This window comes from Leptinotarsa decemlineata, unplaced genomic scaffold (genome assembly GCF_025532065.1).
Source record: "Leptinotarsa decemlineata unplaced genomic scaffold, Ldec_3_MD MMD2_P_RNA_scaffold_6, whole genome shotgun sequence".
Taxonomy (NCBI): domain Eukaryota; kingdom Metazoa; phylum Arthropoda; class Insecta; order Coleoptera; family Chrysomelidae; genus Leptinotarsa; species Leptinotarsa decemlineata.
In genome coordinates, this window is record NW_027412533.1 from 1,247,759 (window position 1) to 1,263,202 (window position 15,444).

At 33.3% G+C, this 15,444-nt stretch overlaps 1 protein-coding gene across 5 annotated transcripts in view; it reads right to left on the reverse strand.

Moving 5' to 3' along the window:
• LOC111501868 (uncharacterized) overlaps positions 1-11,309 on the reverse strand; it is a 28,641-nt gene extending 17,332 nt beyond the window's left edge. For all 5 annotated transcript variants that reach the window (XR_012464137.1, XR_012464138.1, XR_012464139.1 and 2 more), the window contains exons 1-2: positions 11,197-11,309; positions 8,983-9,278 (exon numbers count right to left, since the gene is read on the reverse strand). Coding sequence is in view for 1 of the 5 variants with exons in the window: in XM_074169751.1 (XP_074025852.1) it covers positions 8,983-9,278; positions 11,197-11,287 (387 nt within the window). In the remaining 4 variants the exon portion in view is untranslated. The remainder of the gene's footprint in view (positions 1-8,982; positions 9,279-11,196) is intronic.
• Between the last annotated feature and the right edge of the window lie 4,135 nt (positions 11,310-15,444).

A 15,444-nucleotide genomic window follows, 5' to 3' on the forward strand; every position in this document is an offset into this window, starting at 1 on the left:
TATTAAAATGGCATACACAAATGAGGAAATGGCTGATATGCATTACGTTTATGGTCTGTCGCAGGGGAATGGGTTAGAAGCTTCTAGAAGATATGCTGAAATGTAGCCTCAACGGCAGCATCCTTCACATAGAATATTTGCTCGACTTCATCAACGATTACGAGAATATGGTTCATTCGACAAGAGAACGCAGGATTGTGGTCGCCTTCGAGAAGTACGAATACCACAGCTTGAGGAAACAGTAAATTTGATTGAAGAACAACCTACTACCAGTACTAGAAAGAGTGCTTTCCAGCTAAATGTTGATCATATGACGGTATTTAGAATTTTAAAAGAACAACTCTTATACCCTTACCATCTGTAACGAGTACAGGTACTGTTACCGCGAGACTTTTCGAACCGTCTTGAAATTTGCCATCTATGCTGGAAATGATTAGAAGAAATTGTGACTTTCTGAACACGATATAATTCACAGACGAATTAGATTATTAATTTTCATAATTACCACATATGGGCTGATGAAAACTCTAACGCTATTGTCGAAACTAACCATCAAGAACAGTTTCCTCTTAACGTGTGGCTCGGAGTTATTGGGGATGATTTAATTGGGCCTCATTTTCTATCTCCTCGATTAAATGGTGAGGCATACGTTCAATTTCTAAGAGAAGTGCATCCAGTACTGCTGGAGGAAATTCCTTTGGTCATCAGAAGGGATATGTTTCTTATGCATGATGGGGCTCCCGCCCATTTTAGTCAAGTAGCATGTCAGCATTTAACTGAAACATATGCAAATCAGTGGAAAGGTCGAGGAGGATCACAGAACTGGCCCGCTCGGTCCCCGGATCTCAATCCTCTCGATTTCTCTATTTGGGGACATTTACACCATTGGGTTTATCGTACTCCTGTTCGTACTCCTGTTGTTGCAGGGTAATCAGAGAGACTCCAGGAATATTGGGGCGAATACGTGGCTCAATGCGCTGACGTCTAGACGCATGCGTAATGTCTGAAGGTAGACATACTAAACATTTACTATGATTTCTACATGTTGTGTGTTTTGTTATTAATAAATTAGTTTTGTTTATTACCCTTTAATCGTTTAATGCAGGTATTAGCTACAAAATAACAATAAATCCAGTTCGCATTTATGACGATGTATCTCTGTAGTTGTTCGTAAAATAATTTTTTGCTGCGAACTGGTTTATTTTGGGCAAAAATCAAAGAGACATTTTTTGTTTAGAATGAAACATGCTATCGGTAATAAATTTTTAAATGGTAAACAAATAATAAGACAAAAAGTTTCATCGGAAATAAATTTTAGGGGTTGCGTTTTCCACCCCTTACAACCATGGAGTAAACCAAATAAATTACTGGCTAAGTGTCTTTTTTGTAGTACAAAACGTCAGGTTAATTCCAATATTGTATCTTTTTCAGTGCTTGTGAAAAAAATTGTTATACAAATTTTATGTACCCCCTTTAAAGGGGATGTATCTTAACAAGGGATTTTCTGATTGATTCGGCCGTTACTTGATGAAGATCCATAGTAATTTCGCAAACTACACCTAACAGAGATTATCATTTGAAAAAGCTAATGTTTAGCGAAACATGTTGTGATATATTTTATCAATAACGTTTGTGGAGATCAAATCGTTTAGGTGTAATTTGTGAAATTAACAAGGGATGCTCCAAATGAAGTTTCTTTATATGAAATATCCTATCTTTTTTTTGATGAGGAATCACCTCCTTAAATTTTTTACTCTTATTCAGTTACACCTTGTAGATATTTGAAAGATAATTAAGTTGAACAAACAGACAATATCACAAAAGTCACAGAAGTGACTTGTGCGTGATAACATAAATATGACAGATAATAACAATATAACTAATAACACATAAATAATAATAATAATAATTGAAATATAACATTTTCACAATGACATGTTGAAATATCTCAATCATAAAATAAATAGTATTGAAATATCAATCAATCAGTTTTTAATAATCAAATATGATGGAGAAGGTGTAATTAGAACTAAACTAAAACTTTCACAAATGAATCAACAGTCGAACAGAACGAATGAAACCGGGCTACATAGAAAATATCCTATATATTTGTGTACTAATTTTGCTGGAATCAATGAAGTCGCCCCGGAGCGCCAATTAATTTCTATTGTTGTTTTTATTTTATTTTTATCGTTGTTTTAATAAAATTTTGCTGTAAGATGTTATTTTTCAATGTTTTCAATTATTTGGTGAATCGCTCTCCGGTTCCTCTGATATACATTTGTTTTCAATTCTCCTTTGAATTTTGATATCGATGGTTGAATTTTTATTTCACCAGGAAGGGTGTTGAACGCTCTTGGACCCAAAAATTGATGACTTTTCTGGCCTACTGACTTGCTCATTAGCGGTTGGACAAATTTGTTTTTTCCTCTGGTAAGATACGTATGATCCAGATTGAGAAGGTCAATTTTTATTTGGAATACTGCAATATTCAGCTGTTCAAAATATATTTGTCTCAGATCAAACGTTTTTGTCTCTTTATATACTTGATCACTGGAGTATCTACTATTTTTATTCAGGATGATTTTCAAGAATTTTTGGGATACTTCCAATGCATCAAGGTGTGTTCCGAGAATACCGTATTTCAAGTGGGGTTCGACAAGACTTTTGTACAAAATGATTTTTTGATCTTGGTCCAAGTACTCCGTCACATACTTGAATCTATATAAAATGCATCGCAATTTTTTCAATAGATAGCTAATATGCTGGTCCCACCAAAGATGTGAATCTATGATGATTCCTAAATATTTAATTTTTTCTTTTGGTTTTATTGTTGTGGAGTTGGCCGCGGTTGTAGTGCGCCCGACTCACGATCGGAAGGACGTGGGTTCGATTCCTGACTCGACCAGATATTTTTCTCGAAAGAATTTATCTGGGATGAAGCTGGGATGATTCTGCAACCGTGTTAGGAATCACACGTTAAAAAGTAAGACCTCGTTAGTCCCGCACAAGTTTCTCAACTTCTGAGAGTTGTCGTTCGTATGGGGGTGACAGCTGATTAATAAAAAAACAGATTTTAAACAGATACAAAGATAGATTGTACATTTTGATAAAGTAATATCAAACGTAGGAAAAAATGCATCTTGACAGTTAAATGGTAGGTAGTGTGTTTTTTTGAAATTTATTGATAGGAGGTTATAGTCGAACCACATTTTCAATTTATTGAGGTCTGTTTGAATTTTATTTTTCAGGTCACACCAGTTGTTATCTGTATAAAAAAAGGACAGTCTCATCTGCAAAGCTTGTGATTTTTCCACACACAGTAGATTGAGGTATATTGTGAATAATATTGGTCCCAGTACCGTTCCTTGGGGTACTCCACATGTTATAGATTTTTTCCGACTCGTTTTCTCTTTGGATTTCAATATTTGCCCTCGGTCTGTTAGATAATTCTTTAATAATTCATATGATGAACCTCTTATACCTATGTCCTCAAGTTTTCGAAGAAGAATGGAATGGTCAGTGGTATCGAAAGCCATCGTGAGATCTATAAATACTGTTATTGATGGAATACCTTTATCTAATGCATTCTATATGTCTTCAGTTAAGATCTGAATTGCGTCCTGGGTAGATTTTCCCTTCTTTACTGGTTCCACTCAGGAATCAACCAACCTCTTCGAACCAGAGGGAAACAAATTCCAAAATGTACCACAAATTACTTGGGTTGAGTATTTTCTAACAAGCAATGAGTCAGTGTAATTTCATCAACGAAATAATTGCCTATCAAGAACACATCAATTTTCCATCTGCTGAAAAGACTTTACGCTGAGTTGAACTTGAAAAAGAAATGCGCAGCAGTCTTCTGTGACTTGTCGAAAGCTTTCGATTGTGTGAACCACGACATTCTGCTACGCAAACTTCAACACTATTGTTTCAGAAATCAAAGCCTTCACTGGATGGAATCATATCTGAGTCATCAAATCCAACTTGTGAGAACTGACACGCTGTCAGATATTGTCTCTGTTAGACACGGAGTACCCCAAGGCTCGATACTGGGGCCAGTATTGTTTTTGTTGTATTTTAATGATCTAGCTTATATTGATTCTGCAGATAATACAACCATCCTGTGGCATGGCACTAATGAAAATGATATTCAAACAAAGTAGCACAAGATATTCTTAAAGTGAGAGAGTGGTGCAACTCCAATCTGCTATCCTTCAATATAGAAAAAACCAATCTTATATCATTCAATTGCAACTTGTCAGGCATTCCGATGGGTAATGATATTATATCAAACAAAAAACTAAATAAATTTATTGGAATCAATCTGGACAGCAACCTTAATTTCAATAACCATATTGATTTGCTGAGCAAAAAAATAGCTTCGGGATGCTATGCTTCACGAACGGTATCGAATGAATTGGGTATTGTAACCGCAAAAATTGTGTACCATGCTGTGGTTGAATCGCATCTAAGATACGGCATATCATTCTGGGGCACCTGCAACCAACAACACTTCAATACAGTCTTCATTCTCCAAAAGCGTGCCATCCGATATTTGCAAAGTTGGGCCTAGAGAGTCTTGTAAACCTTTGTTCAAGGAGCAAAAATTACTAACACTTTCTTCTTTATTCATACTCGAAACTGTGTGCCTAGTACATAAGAACAAATTATCTTACGATGTTGTTATTGGTTTCACTCGCCAAAGCGACAAATTGAGACTGTCTATTCCATCATCAAATTTGATTAGAAACTCATTGATCTATAATATATTTTATCAATAACGTTTGTGGAGATCAAATCGTTTAGGTGTAATTTGTGAAATTAACAAGGGATGCTCCAAATGAAGTTTCTTTATATGAAATATCCTATCTTTTTTTTGATGAGGAATCACCTCCTTAAATTTTTTACTCTTATTCAGTTACACCTTGTAGATATTTGAAAGATAATTAAGTTGAACAAACAGACAATATCACAAAAGTCACAGAAGTGACTTGTGCGTGATAACATAAATATGACAGATAATAACAATATAACTAATAACACATAAATAATAATAATAATAATTGAAATATAACATTTTCACAATGACATGTTGAAATATCTCAATCATAAAATAAATAGTATTGAAATATCAATCAATCAGTTTTTAATAATCAAATATGATGGAGAAGGTGTAATTAGAACTAAACTAAAACTTTCACAAATGAATCAACAGTCGAACAGAACGAATGAAACCGGGCTACATAGAAAATATCCTATATATTTGTGTACTAATTTTGCTGGAATCAATGAAGTCGCCCCGGAGCGCCAATTAATTTCTATTGTTGTTTTTATTTTATTTTTATCGTTGTTTTAATAAAATTTTGCTGTAAGATGTTATTTTTCAATGTTTTCAATTATTTGGTGAATCGCTCTCCGGTTCCTCTGATATACATTTGTTTTCAATTCTCCTTTGAATTTTGATATCGATGGTTGAATTTTTATTTCACCAGGAAGGGTGTTGAACGCTCTTGGACCCAAAAATTGATGACTTTTCTGGCCTACTGACTTGCTCATTAGCGGTTGGACAAATTTGTTTTTTCCTCTGGTAAGATACGTATGATCCAGATTGAGAAGGTCAATTTTTATTTGGAATACTGCAATATTCAGCTGTTCAAAATATATTTGTCTCAGATCAAACGTTTTTGTCTCTTTATATACTTGATCACTGGAGTATCTACTATTTTTATTCAGGATGATTTTCAAGAATTTTTGGGATACTTCCAATGCATCAAGGTGTGTTCCGAGAATACCGTATTTCAAGTGGGGTTCGACAAGACTTTTGTACAAAATGATTTTTTGATCTTGGTCCAAGTACTCCGTCACATACTTGAATCTATATAAAATGCATCGCAATTTTTTCAATAGATAGCTAATATGCTGGTCCCACCAAAGATGTGAATCTATGATGATTCCTAAATATTTAATTTTTTCTTTTGGTTTTATTGTTGTGGAGTTGGCCGCGGTTGTAGTGCGCCCGACTCACGATCGGAAGGACGTGGGTTCGATTCCTGACTCGACCAGATATTTTTCTCGAAAGAATTTATCTGGGATGAAGCTGGGATGATTCTGCAACCGTGTTAGGAATCACACGTTAAAAAGTAAGACCTCGTTAGTCCCGCACAAGTTTCTCAACTTCTGAGAGTTGTCGTTCGTATGGGGGTGACAGCTGATTAATAAAAAAACAGATTTTAAACAGATACAAAGATAGATTGTACATTTTGATAAAGTAATATCAAACGTAGGAAAAAATGCATCTTGACAGTTAAATGGTAGGTAGTGTGTTTTTTTGAAATTTATTGATAGGAGGTTATAGTCGAACCACATTTTCAATTTATTGAGGTCTGTTTGAATTTTATTTTTCAGGTCACACCAGTTGTTATCTGTATAAAAAAAGGACAGTCTCATCTGCAAAGCTTGTGATTTTTCCACACACAGTAGATTGAGGTATATTGTGAATAATATTGGTCCCAGTACCGTTCCTTGGGGTACTCCACATGTTATAGATTTTTTCCGACTCGTTTTCTCTTTGGATTTCAATATTTGCCCTCGGTCTGTTAGATAATTCTTTAATAATTCATATGATGAACCTCTTATACCTATGTCCTCAAGTTTTCGAAGAAGAATGGAATGGTCAGTGGTATCGAAAGCCATCGTGAGATCTATAAATACTGTTATTGATGGAATACCTTTATCTAATGCATTCTATATGTCTTCAGTTAAGATCTGAATTGCGTCCTGGGTAGATTTTCCCTTCTTTACTGGTTCCACTCAGGAATCAACCAACCTCTTCGAACCAGAGGGAAACAAATTCCAAAATGTACCACAAATTACTTGGGTTGAGTATTTTCTAACAAGCAATGAGTCAGTGTAATTTCATCAACGAAATAATTGCCTATCAAGAACACATCAATTTTCCATCTGCTGAAAAGACTTTACGCTGAGTTGAACTTGAAAAAGAAATGCGCAGCAGTCTTCTGTGACTTGTCGAAAGCTTTCGATTGTGTGAACCACGACATTCTGCTACGCAAACTTCAACACTATTGTTTCAGAAATCAAAGCCTTCACTGGATGGAATCATATCTGAGTCATCAAATCCAACTTGTGAGAACTGACACGCTGTCAGATATTGTCTCTGTTAGACACGGAGTACCCCAAGGCTCGATACTGGGGCCAGTATTGTTTTTGTTGTATTTTAATGATCTAGCTTATATTGATTCTGCAGATAATACAACCATCCTGTGGCATGGCACTAATGAAAATGATATTCAAACAAAGTAGCACAAGATATTCTTAAAGTGAGAGAGTGGTGCAACTCCAATCTGCTATCCTTCAATATAGAAAAAACCAATCTTATATCATTCAATTGCAACTTGTCAGGCATTCCGATGGGTAATGATATTATATCAAACAAAAAACTAAATAAATTTATTGGAATCAATCTGGACAGCAACCTTAATTTCAATAACCATATTGATTTGCTGAGCAAAAAAATAGCTTCGGGATGCTATGCTTCACGAACGGTATCGAATGAATTGGGTATTGTAACCGCAAAAATTGTGTACCATGCTGTGGTTGAATCGCATCTAAGATACGGCATATCATTCTGGGGCACCTGCAACCAACAACACTTCAATACAGTCTTCATTCTCCAAAAGCGTGCCATCCGATATTTGCAAAGTTGGGCCTAGAGAGTCTTGTAAACCTTTGTTCAAGGAGCAAAAATTACTAACACTTTCTTCTTTATTCATACTCGAAACTGTGTGCCTAGTACATAAGAACAAATTATCTTACGATGTTGTTATTGGTTTCACTCGCCAAAGCGACAAATTGAGACTGTCTATTCCATCATCAAATTTGATTAGAAACTCATTGATCTATAATGCAGCTAAAATATATAACCATCCACCGACCAGTTTTAGAGATATCCAATCACCTTATCAGTTCAGGAAGTCTGTAAAGCAAGTTCTCATTGACCAGGTGTTTTATAGTGTTCAAGAGTACTTTGATAAAGATATGGATGGAATTCTGAAATAAAATTATGTTGATTTTTAATAGCTCCTGCAATTTTGAAAACAGTGTCTGTGTATCTTATTTATTTATATAGTTTATCTATTAACTTCCTTATTTACCTGTTTATGTCTGACTATTCGTTCATTTAGGATGTATATAAATATGTATGTGTGTGGTATTTATGTGCGTTTATATATGCATATTCATTTATTTATCTATAATTGTTTTAGCTGTGCACTAAAAATCGTAACCATATTTCAGTATGACACATACTGTAACGAATTAAATAATTAACTGTCTTAAACAATTTTATTTTAACAATACTTCACTATCACAACTAATTTATTTACACCACTCAGATTCATTACAATACATTAAACCAATGTATATGTATAATGTATAGTTATTATAGTGAAACTCATTTATACATGATTAGCTTTGTCAACGAGTTTATACTTTGGACAATAAAGCATATTTGATTTGATTTGATGATTTGATTGAAGAAATATATAAAAGTAATAACATTTTCATATTTTGATATATAATGCCGAGACAATGAACCATGATTTTTGTTGATGAAATATTAAACACATATCTTTTTCAAGAAAACAGTTCAAAACATGTTTTCAATATTTATAAGATCATCCATTTACGAGTATTATACAAGAATACTGAAAATGGTTATTTTGAATACCTTTCGAAGATATTTTTATTTCGGATGTATTTTGAATATATAAAATATGTATATTTTAACCATAATACGCCACTACCTACCTTACTTGGTTGTACTGAGTTGCAGGAATCTGCGCTATCTTTCAATTGATTCTTTTCTAGAGAGTTTAGTTTTTGAAGTTTTATTAAGAATATTATACCCAATAAAGAGCATTAATTAAACGATCATTGAGATTTCCTGAACAGATTACTCACTTCGGGACTCACTCTGAACCCAGCTTCTTGTAATACTTTTCTATAGCTTTCTGAACCAACGAGGAAAATTTCCTTATCGAAATTGACTTTTTTCAAATAAGAGATTGCTGGCTGCATTGGGTTTACGATATCGTCTTGGACTGCATTGAATTTGTTCTTTTTCAAGATGTTGCACAGTTCCTCAACATTGTTGAAACCATTGTTGGTGACGTAAATTACCTTTTTACCCATATTTTGGAGAGTGTTTATACATTCCACTGCACCTGGTATTGCCTTATATGACAGCCAGATTACTCCTAGAAATTAACGAGTAACCTGAGTAAATATGTAGATACTACGCCCAACGTTTTTATTATTTATTTTAGATTGCTGAACAAAGTGATGTGATGACTGCTACCTAGGTCCTTCCGAATTAGTTTTTAGTACATTAGATTTTATATATTATATTACATTATATTTTATATATTATATTTAGTTTCTAATTTTGTTACTGAATTCTCCTCATTCTATTTAGTTCATTTAGTGCCTCAGTATCACAAGGTAATATGTAATCCACCATTTTGTAGTGCAGCCATCTTGAATTTCCATCTTTTTCAAAGCGTACTACTATTCCACTAATCAAGCCTGTCATTTGATATCCATATTGAGGAAGTTGTGAAAAAATATGTAATCCGCTATTTTGTAGCTTCGGCCATCTAGATTGACAATGATACATAATTTATTAAATTGTGTTGTATCAAAACTAAATGTGTATACTAAATATCAGATCAACGTGTCAACAAGAATTTCACACAAACGGAATAAACAAACAGGGCAAGCTAAATAGAATCGTTAAAAAATTTACGAAAAGTACCTACTAGGCCTGTTCAAATAATGAGGTAAATATTCAAATTTCCGAGCCAATTGCTTGATATATTTGGATACGGAGACCAGTGCTATTTTTTGAAGAGACATAAAGACACAAATGACTTAATTTTAGAGATATTCACAAGGAAACATCAGATATAATTAGTTTTGAATCCGCTTCTGGAAAACCGTATTAGATATATTAGACTGGGAAGGATTGATTAGGAGATTGTTCACAGAAGCATACTCATGCAAAACACCCAACTTTCGGGAAACATCACATAGCTTTGTCTATCGGACCCACTTTTTGACCATTGAGGAAGTTTTCCTCGCTATAAGAGTTTTCTGATTGATTCGGCCTTGATACTTGATGAAGATCCATAGTAATTTCAAAAACTAAACCTTACGATTTGATCTCCACAAACTTCATTTGAAAAATATTACAACATGTTTCGCTAGCACAGTAGCTTTCTCAGGTTTTTTGAATACTTCCTTTTCTATGTGCAAAATTTTGAACCCTTCGTTAAATATATGATTTTCTTCTAGAAGATGATTTGAATATGTTGATTTTTTTAAATTCACATAGCTCGTATGATGTTCCTGGATTCGATTCCTAAATGTTCTGCCCGTTTGATCAATATATACAGTAGGGCACGTTCCACACTTTAATTTATATACTCCTGATTTCTCGAATTTGGATGTTTTGTCTCTATTATTTTTAACTAACTTTCCCAACGTATCACTTGTTCTACATGCATACATTAAAATTGAATCTTTTTGTAAATATTTTTCCGATGTAGGACTTATTTGCCATTAATTCTGAAGCATAATTTTGCTTCAACTATAGAAACAGGAACTATTATATTTCTCGGCATCCTTCCGTTTCGGAATTTCATTATTTATTATTTGTCATTATTGTCAGGTGATTAAGAGATAACTGGGATTTTTGAAAGGAAAACATGAAAATGAGGGTTTGTTATTTCCTCTTCTGCTGTTAGTTTTATGTCAATTCTGAAGGAGGCCAGAACTTATTGAACTTTGCATTAAGTCTGGAAATTCAGTAATATCTCAGAAAAAATCTTCAAAACATAAGTTGCACCAGGCAATGAGTAGACTAAAAATAATATTCACTGATGTAATTTGTTGAAATCAAACAGAACTTTTATTCACACACAAACTATCAATAAAGTCATATTTTCCAAAACTGTATCGATAAAACACCAAGGGTACATTTTCATATGTATTATAATGATAAAACTTCTAGGTTTGAATGGAATTTTTTTCGGTGTTAGAATGTTTTACAATACAATTCATATAGGACTCAGAGACTGAAGAAATATATTTCCAACGTTAGGAAATTTCACTTACCGTCCATATCCAGGAGAACATAATCAAAAGAACTGATGAAGGATTTTTGTTCCGTCAATGGAACTTTTGACAAATTTTTGACTGTTCCCATTACGAACAATAACTTTAACTAAATGATTGTTGGGTAATTGTCTTACTTATATGCAGTTTATTTATAAATGGCTTTAATTGATAATAGCGGTAAGTGACAGTGGTGGAACATTTTTTCTTTAATTGATATTTATATTACCGGAGTTTTTTCCCAACACCAAATCGTTATTTTTACACCTCGACACGTGTTTCGATCACCAAGTGATCATCTTCAAGAGGAAGATAAAACTAATAACTACTCAAAACTAAAGCTACTTATACTAATCAGGTACATCATACAGGTAGGTAATCAGTAATACCACCCATAAAAGTGTACCACCCTAAATTAATTTTACAATTGGCCTTTCTATTATTTACAATATGTCCTTATGTATGTTTAAATGTTACAACTATATATAGAACAATTTTCAGCTATATAAAATTAGTTTCACGATATTGCCTATCTAAATATATTTACAATGTGTCTTTTTGTAGTAATCAGTAAACCCAACAATATTATTTCAACAAGCTATATAGTATGCTATTTGGTATTGGTCCGTTATCGTTATTCATAATATTATTATGTTTACTTATTTCCACACTCTCATAGTAGTAGTTTACAGGTCATAACAGATATTGCTTATCTATAAATATAAAATATTCAGATAACTTGAATGGTTAAATAGACAATTACTGTAGATATACATACATTTGTGCAAATAAAACAAACTAACTATGGAATAGAAATATAAAACAAGTTAAAATATACATGATTAACTGGTATTACATGTCTCGAAAGCCATCACTAAAATATTCATCTAAGGAATAAAAAGCTTTTTTAATTAAAACATTTTTGATTCTGTATTTGAACTCCTTCAAAGTTAGATTTTTGATATTTTGGGGAAGCGAATTATACATTTTTGGAGCATAATAATTTACGCCAGTTCTGGTTCTGTTGACTCTATGGTTCTGGAGATACACATTTGAATTATTTCGAGTGTTATAACTGTGGATTGCATCATATGTAGTATAACCTCTTATATGTGTTTTAACATGTAGCAGGCATTGCAATATATATAATGATGGAAGTGTAAGTATTTTATTATTTATGAAGCTACTTCTACAGTCTTGCCTGTAAGAAAGGTTATCAAGAATCCTAATTGCTCTTCTCTGGATGCCAAATAAATCTGATGCATTGGGCACATGGCCCCAGACAAGTACTGAATACGATATGTGAGATTGAATAATCCCATGGAAAGCTGTTTTCAGAACTGGTTTTGATATCGCTTTTTGTAAGTTCCTCAGGAGATAAGTATTTTTGGATATTTTGACTATAAGTCTATCAATAATTACATTCCAAGTCAATTTGGGGTCAATGTATACACCTAGAAACCTAACATATTCAGGGTTACTGATATCTGGCACTTCGCGCAAAGAAAAAATGACTGTTTGGCTCTTATCTTCATTAAGTTTGAGATTATTTACGGCAAACCACTCACTGACATTTGTCAGAGTATCCTCGAATGTGGTACGCAAAGTATCAATATTATTTCCAGAAATTGATACAGTTGTATCATCAGCAAACAACACGAAGTTAGCACTTGTGTCACTAAATCATATATCATTGAAGTGAATCAAGAAAAGGATCGGTCCCAATATCGACCCCTGGGGAACTCCATACTCAATAGGAAGTAAGCTAGTAAATTTGCCATTCAAGTAAACAGCTTGCTGTCTGTCGTCCAGATAGGACTTCATCAGTTTAAGACTGCCTGTAGATAATTTATAATATTGAAGTTTTGAGAGCAAAACTTTAGGGCAAACACAATCGAACGCCTTACTTAAGTCACAAAAAAATGACATTGTGAATCCGTCGGATTCAAAACTATCAGTTATAGTCTCAACAAGTGAATTTATAGCCATTGTTGTTGAGTGTTGGGATCGAAAACCGAACTGTACAGTAAATAAATTATGTTGTTCAAAGTGATTAGTTAAAGGTATTTTCAGCAGTATTTCGAATATTTTGGCAAAATAAGGTATGATAGAGATAGGTCGATTATTTGATATCAGATTTGTTGCGCCACCTTTATGTATAGGAATTACACAACTCAATTTGAGACAAGTAGGAAAAGTTCCTTCTTTCACACACTCATTGTATAGGTTAGTAAGGGGGTACACTATTTCATTAGCAATGCATTTGATAATTTTGGTGTTGAAACCATATATGTCCTTTGTCTGTTTGTTTTTTAAAGTGAATATGGCATCCCTTACCTCTATGTATGTGAATTCCACAAAGCTCAACATTTGAATATGGTTGACATTGACATTTTCAAGAAAGTCAGTAGCAGATTTATCGAATTTCTGTTGTGACAGATTGTTAACAGAATTTTTTGTTACATTACTGAAATCTTCTCCTGTGAAACTATTTGAATTTACATTAGATTTACTTTCTCTATGTCTGTTAATGAGTTGCCACATAGCTCTAGGTTCATTAACACTATTCCTTATGTAGTTATCATTGGCTTGTATTTTTGCATGTGAGAGGGCTTGTCTATATTTCATTCTGTAATTATCTATCAAGTTTTTTCAGCTCTGGTCGGTCAGTTTGGCGGTAAGCATCAATCATGAAATTCAGAGTTTCGCGCATGTCATGTAATTTGTTGTTGAACCAATTTAAATGTGGTTTGGTGCTTTTGACCCGCTTTGTTTTTAGCGGAAAAGAGATTTCAATGGCTCTAACTATCATATCTATAAAATGATCAAATTTTTCGTTTATTGTCAACAAGTGGTCAGAAATGAAGTCCCACTTGATATTTTTCACATGATTATTCAACCTCAGCAAACCTGACTCAGTAATTAGTCTCAAAGTAATAAAGTCTGTCGCGTTCATCTTGTTTTTTGGAAATTTGATGTTGATAACAGTATACTCATATGGTCGGACAGCGATAGATCTAATACATCAGTGGTGTAGTTATTTTGGATTATATTGGTGATGATTTTGTCAAGACATGCATTTCCCCTTGTGTTTTGTTTTATTGTGGTATGAAGCCCATATGAGGTCAATAGATCAGTGAAATATTTTGTTCTCCTATCATTAGTATTGAATTTAAGATTAAAGTCGCCGTTAATTATGATATTATATTTTGTTTTTGAAAGTCGTTCCAACACATTAATCATCACATTTACAAATATATCAAAATCACTAAGAGGGGAACGATAAATAGTAAGAAGCAGGCATCTAGTTGCCTGTTGTTATTAACTTGTCTAACTAATCTTAAAGAACTGAAGTCTATGGAATGGTTTTGTTGCAAAATATGATGGGCGACTGCTGATTTTTCAGGTCTTCCATATTTTAAGTGTGCTATGTGTTCCTTATATCTCACTTTAATAGATCTTTTTGTCTGTCCAAAATATTATGGACAATATTAAGACAAGTTAATAACAACAGGCAACTAGATGCCTATGACAGTGTGGAAATAAGTAAACATAATAATATTATGAAGAACGATAACGGACCAATACCAAATAGCATACTATATACCTTGTTGAAATAATATTGTTGGGTTCACTGATTACTACAAAAAGACACATTGTAAATATATTTAGATAGGCAATATTGTGAAACTAATTTTATATAGCTGAAAATTGTTCTATATATAGTTGTAACATTTAAACATACATAATGACATATTGTAAATAATAGAAAGGCCAATTGTAAAATTAATTTAGGGTGGTACACTTGTATGGGTGGTATTACTGATTACCTACCTGTATGATGTACCTGATTAGTATAAGTAGCTTTAATTTTGAGTAGTTATTAGTTTTATCTTCCTCTTGAAGATGATCACTTGGTGATCGAAACACGTGTCGAGGTGTAAAAATAACGATTTGGTGTTGGGAAAAAACTCCGGTAATATTCATTACTACACCAAAGGTTCCAAACAGTATATCACAAGTGATATTTATATATTGACAAATTTTTCTAAAAGGTGAGAAATCAGACTATAATTAAAAAAAAATTGTGACAATTTTTTCATTTTACAATATTTTAGAGACGAGTTGTTGTTATTTAATTACTTAGTTTACAGGTTGCCCAGTACCCCGATGCTCGCCCCGAGCCTATCTTTTGTTTCTTCATTGACAGATGTTATTCATAGGACATCTGCGTCAACTGAATATTAC